This window comes from Oculina patagonica, chromosome 4, assembly GCF_052425735.1.
Source record: "Oculina patagonica isolate OP01 chromosome 4, crgOcupat, whole genome shotgun sequence".
Taxonomy (NCBI): domain Eukaryota; kingdom Metazoa; phylum Cnidaria; class Anthozoa; order Scleractinia; family Oculinidae; genus Oculina; species Oculina patagonica.
This window is the reverse complement of record NC_135761.1, coordinates 64,301,051-64,307,093: the sequence shown is the minus strand read 5'-3', so window position 1 is coordinate 64,307,093 and position 6,043 is coordinate 64,301,051. Positions and strand designations below refer to the sequence as shown.

The 6,043-nt window shown below is 38.9% G+C and overlaps 1 protein-coding gene across 1 annotated transcript; it reads left to right on the top strand.

The window, feature by feature from the left end:
* The first annotated feature begins 1,133 nt into the window (after positions 1-1,133).
* LOC144651123 (S-adenosylmethionine synthase-like) lies at positions 1,134-5,397 on the top strand. Its single transcript, XM_078511015.1, has 7 exons — positions 1,134-1,296; positions 1,442-1,519; positions 2,750-2,872; positions 3,041-3,432; positions 3,679-3,861; positions 4,237-4,454; positions 4,690-5,397. Exons 1-7 carry the CDS (start codon positions 1,227-1,229, stop codon positions 4,787-4,789), a joined length of 1,164 nt encoding a protein of 387 aa, XP_078367141.1. The 5' UTR covers positions 1,134-1,226; the 3' UTR covers positions 4,790-5,397.
* Positions 5,398-6,043: the final 646 nt, after the last annotated feature.

The window sequence follows — 6,043 nt, the reverse complement described above, 5'->3', positions numbered from 1 at the left end:
ATCTCTTGGCCGCTTGTTTGTTATACGATGCGCAAATTTTAAAACGAAAGGTTTCAGATTGTTAACTAAGTAAAAAGGTTTAAAATGTCGTCATATGGTATAATTTTCGCGTTACTCTAAAAAAATGGACGCCTAGTTTCTGCTTGTCACGCACGGGGTCACGCATTGGGTCACGCATTGGGTCTTGATGTATGTTGTGTTACGACTCAGAAAATACAGACGAAAGAGGACAATATGGCTGAAGTTTATCAACATGGATAAAGATTTCGAGGCATGACAACGACTAGAGTGCAGAAAAAGAAAATCCAATAAAGCCTTAAATTGTAGCGCGTGGGAGCGAGATCTAGGCGATTAAATCTCTCCAGTTGCAAGTTTATGTCGCCGGCCCGCGCCCGGGCGGCGCCCGGGTCACCGCTGATTGTGCAAGGGGTCCTGCAGAAATGCATGCGTCTGTGTCTAGATTTCGAAATGCTGCTTTGTCTAGTAAAAATACGTTTTACTAATGTATATTGCGTTACTAAAACTTTCTAGCTTCAGCATTTTGATTGAAGGAATTCGAATTCAGGGACAATTCACGACCAGGGTCGATCTTGACTCTCAGGCTTTCAACGCACTTTCTTGGTCGATAATGTCCATGTAGGCTGATAAATGATGTGATGCAGACTTCATTTGGCTTGTCATTACCAAATATGTTCGAGACAAAGAGTTCTTGCGGACAAGGCTTCCCCTGAGGAACCAGATTGTGAAATTACGTAACATTACCGACGGCCGTAAAATTACTTTGCGATGTCACACACGAATGAACTAACTGGCAATTTCGCAATGTAAATTTCATCAAATTGATCGCGCAACTTAAATCACACAACTCCTCGCCTTTGCATCTGCAAGGGTTAGTAAAAAAAAACTTAAAAATTTGAATTTTAAAATAAAGCGTCGTCGTCCGAGTCGTATTGCTCCTTGGAAATTTGAATCCTATTGTTGGGAAATTTTTCTCTGGCATACCTAATTCACGTGGACCGATTATCTAAAAGGACACAGGTCTTTCATCACGTTCCCTACTGAGGCAGCTTGACCAATGAAATAGCTAGTTCCATTGATTCCGAGCTGGAGCGCGGCCACTAAGCACATCTACAAGAGACTTTGGAAAACTGACATGAGTCACACTTTTTTACGACGCCGACTTTAGCAAGGAACTGTTTAATAGTCCTTCTCCTAAAAGATTCAAAATGAACAACCCAGATACTCAAAACAACACTTTCCTCTTTACCTCTGAGTCCGTTGGCGAGGGACATCCTGGTAAGTTGTAGAATTTTCTTTTAATAGTGATTCGCATTTTCAATTTCTGTGCGCGCCGCTCTGAATGAATTGTACATGTGAAGGTCGCTGGGAGTTTAAAGTTCACATTTAATACTACTAAAACGTGGTGTATATTTTTTCGTAGATAAGATTTGCGATCAGGTATCTGACGCTATTCTGGATGCTCATCTTAAGCAGGATCCCAATGCTAAAGTTGCGTGTGGTAAGTAGAAAACCATTGCCTTGAGAAAGGCGTTGTTGTGATGAAATCGAACTGCGCAATACTTTGTTCTGCTTTAGATGGTGATCGGTTTGTCTAGTTGCAGCTAAGACTCGATTGTACTCGATTTAAAAAGTTGTAATTTATTCTGTAAGGCCGTCAAATTGATTAAGTTGCGAATTTAGGCTCGAAAAATAAAGATCTGTGCTTTTTTTAGCTGTTTCATTGATCTGTACTTTAGGTACATCAGTTGTCCAAAACGTGTTTCGCAGGACGTTTACAGGATTTAAATTAGACAACCAAGAAATCTACATTGGTGGTTGCCCGATCTTAAAATGTTTTTTGTTAATGGTCAGATCAACAATTTAGTACCGCAGTTTTGTTACAATTTTAATTATTTTGTTTTGCGCATCTATTCCGAGCGGTGTTTGTAGTCCATGTTCAAACTCATGGTAGTAATTTCCCGGGATCCAGTAATATTGCGTAATGCTGCATTCAATATTCATACTAAATCACATATTCCTTCGCTTCGATCTTTTAGCTTATCTTGAGTTCTTTGTATTTATATTTTCTCTAGAGAAATCAATGTTCTTGGCAGCACAATTTTTGCGTGTTATTTTCTTGATTCTATCACTATTTCAACCTGTTAAGCTTGAGTTGCGTTTGAACCGTGCGCAAAATCCCGCCAAACCGGTTCGACGATGAAAACATTGACTGCGTTACGTATGTTTTCGCACGTACTGTTGTTTTCGTTCTCGACAAGTAATTATAACGTTTTATTTATCCGCCTCTCGAGTTCAAAATGTACAATGGCTATGGTGAACTGATTTAAAGTTATTACCAAGAAGTTGATGTCGATATATAAACGATTCTTGGATTTTTGCTTTCATGAATCTAAAGTGTTGTTGATCATTAGTCAAACTCATCAAACTAGTCAGGATTTTTCAGACCTGTTTTGCACAATACAGGCAAATATTTTCCAGTCAAGCCAGTATTGCGGGTGAAAAGTGTTTTGAGAGAAATTTATTCCCTTGGCATAAATGATTCCTTTCGTATGACAGAAGATGTTGTGAAGATGATGCTTGCCAGTTATAGCTTTGTTTACTCGTTGATTTGACTAGAATCAAACATCTTTAGTCACAAAATCATTCATAAATGTCTTAGTTATGCTGGTTTGGTGTTTAAAATTCTATAAAGGTGTGATTTACTAACTGATAAACATTTTTTCAATAGAAACCGTTTCCAAGACAGGCATGATTCTTGTATGTGGTGAGATCACTTCAAAGGCTGTTGTGGACTACCAAGCTGTTATCCGTGACACCATCAAGAAGATTGGTTATGACGACTCTAACAAAGGTAAAGCTTTGTCTTGACACTTCAGTGAAGCATGTATATAGATAGGTTTTAAGTTTAGCTGAAGAGCAACAAAGGTTTATTGCAGTTTTATGTTTGTGTTCTTGTAAGACAGCTTAGTGCACTGCTGACAATTGATTATATTTTTGTAATGCTCATTCTCTCCTGTAGGATTTGACTACAAGACCTGCAATGTCTTGGTTGCACTTGAACAACAAAGCCCTGAAATCGCCATGGGAGTCCACACTGGCCGAAATGAAGAAGACATTGGAGCCGGTGACCAGGGCCTTATGTTTGGCTATGCTACAGATGAGACTGAGGAACTTATGCCTCTCACTGTTGTCCTTGCTCACAATCTTAACAGAGTGATGGCTGAAAAGAGGCGAGACGGAAGCATGGGCTGGTTGCGACCTGACTCCAAAACCCAAGTTACTGTTGAGTACAAATTTGAGAATGGTGCAGCCATCCCTCTCCGAATACACACCATTGTTATCTCTGTCCAACACGATCCTGATATCACATTGGACGAGATGAGGAAACAGCTCTACGAGAAAATCATCAAGGTATTTAACTTTGTCTAGCTCATTAATTTATAACTGTTTATTATTTGCCGTAAGATGGTATAACTCGACATGGTCTTCCACTTGGTATTGCAAGATATTGCAAACAAAGTATTAAGATTTAAAGAGTTAGATTTGTTCAGCTGAATCAGAATGCCAATGTGCTGCAGACAAAGTAATAGATTTAAAGTAAATTGAAACCATTTTATATGTGTTTTGTTGTTTTAAGGAGGTTATTTTGTCTTATAGGAAGTCGTCCCTGCCAAGTACCTCGATGATGACACAATCTACCATCTCCAACCCTCCGGTGCATTTGTGATTGGCGGCCCCCAGGGTGATGCTGGTCTGACTGGAAGAAAGATCATTGTCGACACTTATGGTGGATGGGGTGCACACGGAGGAGGTGCTTTCTCTGGAAAGGACTTCTCAAAGGTATGGCTCAAAATACTTTTCTTTTAGCTGGTCCCCACACATTTTTTGTTGGTTCTGAGACATTATCCCTGTCTCCTCACTATTCAAAACTATCTCTTACTTAATGCTGTGCTCTAAGAAATAATTACAAGGAGCCCAAAGGTTCCAAACTATGAGATGTAGGGTGCCCAGCATAAAGCTTGAATGAAAGAAATGAGATTATCTGGTTGCCCAAAGACAAAAGTTAGTCGCCTGAGGCACCTGGGCACCCTTAGAGCACAGCCCTGTTACTGTTTAAAACTGTATCAAATGTATAGAGAAATAATTCTTTTTCTTTTTTCTTAGTGTTTTTGGTATATTTTTGCCATGGCCTTACCTATATTGTTTTTATATCAGGTTGACCGCTCAGGTGCCTATGCTGCCAGGTGGATTGCTAAGTCTCTAGTAGCAGCTAAACTGTGCCGTCGTGCTCTTGTCCAAGTCTCGTACGCCATTGGTATTGCCGAGCCTCTTTCCATCACTGTTTTCTCATACGGAAGTAGCAAGAAGTCTGAAGATGAACTGCTTAAGATTGTCAGGGATAACTTTGATCTTCGTCCTGGCATGATTGTTAAGTAAGTTAAAATTTGCAGTTGACAGCTTAAAGTATACAGCTGATAATTGACTTGTTTCCAAAATGTTTGCTTTATTTAAACACAGACGTCTCTCTGTGATAACCATTATAATTTTTAAAACCTTGCAGATTGTGCTAATTTGAACAGTGTTTCACAACACAAATTTAATTGTTGTCAAACAGTTTAAATTTAGAATCTCTATTGTAATTAATTTTATTCCTTTATTTTTTTCTAGGGCACTTGACTTGAAGAAGCCCATCTATCAAGATTCATGCGTGTATGGTCATTTCAAGCCTGGTTTCACATGGGAGGTTCCCAAGAAGCTGGTTTATTGATTTAGTTTACCACTGTGACCCTGGAAACCTTGAGGAAAGTAGACCCCTTGGAGTAGACAAGAATGATTCAATTTCAAATGACACGTCGTTGTAAGAGTGTTACGTACGTTACAGTCGAACCTCGCAACCACAATATAGATAAAATACAATTTTGACAGTTTTAGTTCAGAAAAATAAGAATCGAAAGCTATTTTTTTTCAAAAGACTAAGTGTATAATTATTGTAACTGCAAGTGTTAGCTCGTATATTCTGCTGTAAGAAAAATTGCAAGCTCATTTTAGTAAGCCATAAAAAAAGAAAAACTATTTTATAAAAAAGGCAGAGGAGCATTAGAATCTTGTGACAAAAATACATTCCAGACCTAAATTATGTTTATTTATTACCAAGCAGGCATTCCAAAAGCCTATTGAATGCAATCAAAGAGAATTGTACCTGTTTTCACACACTAAGGACATTCCAATATTGCATTCTTGTTTGTTTTGTTTTATTTTTCTTTTGTTTAGTTTTTTGTTTGTTTGTTTCTTGTTGCATGTAATTATATGGTTGCATTGAAGCATTTTAACAGGTAATCAAATTGCAATAAAGGGCATGGATTTGTCTTTAAAATATTTCTGTTGTCTGTTTTTTATTTAATATGGGGGATGGCTTTGGCAAAAGTAAAGAGAATTACAACAGTATTCTTCTTGATGCCAAAGTGGCTTGGGCGACAATGGTTAAATAAAAACGCAGTGGCATATTCACTTTTTGTTTTATTCTGAACCATGTGATTTTTGAAGGTGATAAACAAATGGTCTGCATATGTACCCCTTACTTCATAGACTTCACCTACATTTTGGTTATCAAATTATAGACAAGTCAAAACGTAGCCCTGTTCTTCTCTCACCTCAGTCGGGTTAGTGGACATTTGTGCTGGATTTCTTCTTGAGTAATGTATGCAGTCGCACCCTCATTTCTGAACTTGATCAGTGTCGTCCCCACTTCCGTCCCCCTGCCTTGACCTTGGGGTGGGCGCTCCCATTTTTGCAAGTGTTGTTATGTATCATCTCGTCTCGGGAGTCTCTGCTCGTCATCCCGCCCTCTCCCCTCATGGTCGCTTTCAGGTGGGGCCCCCAGGGTGGGCCCAATCGGGGGCGCTTATTTGAGGTTGGGCGCTAAATCAAATAAATACGGTACTAAAACATTGTCTACTTTTACTTACTTATTTTTGCGGAAAATGGAATGGGCATATTTTCGAGGAACTTACTTTTCCAATTT

Coding starts and splice junctions, on each gene's coding strand:
- LOC144651123 (XM_078511015.1), top strand. CDS start 1,227: ATGAACAACCCAGATACTCAAAACAACACTTTCCTCTTTACCTCTGAG. Junction 3,433..3,678: donor TCTACGAGAAAATCATCAAG/GTATTTAACTTT, acceptor TTTGTCTTATAG/GAAGTCGTCCCTGCCAAGTA. Junction 4,455..4,689: donor CGTCCTGGCATGATTGTTAA/GTAAGTTAAAAT, acceptor ATTTTTTTCTAG/GGCACTTGACTTGAAGAAGC.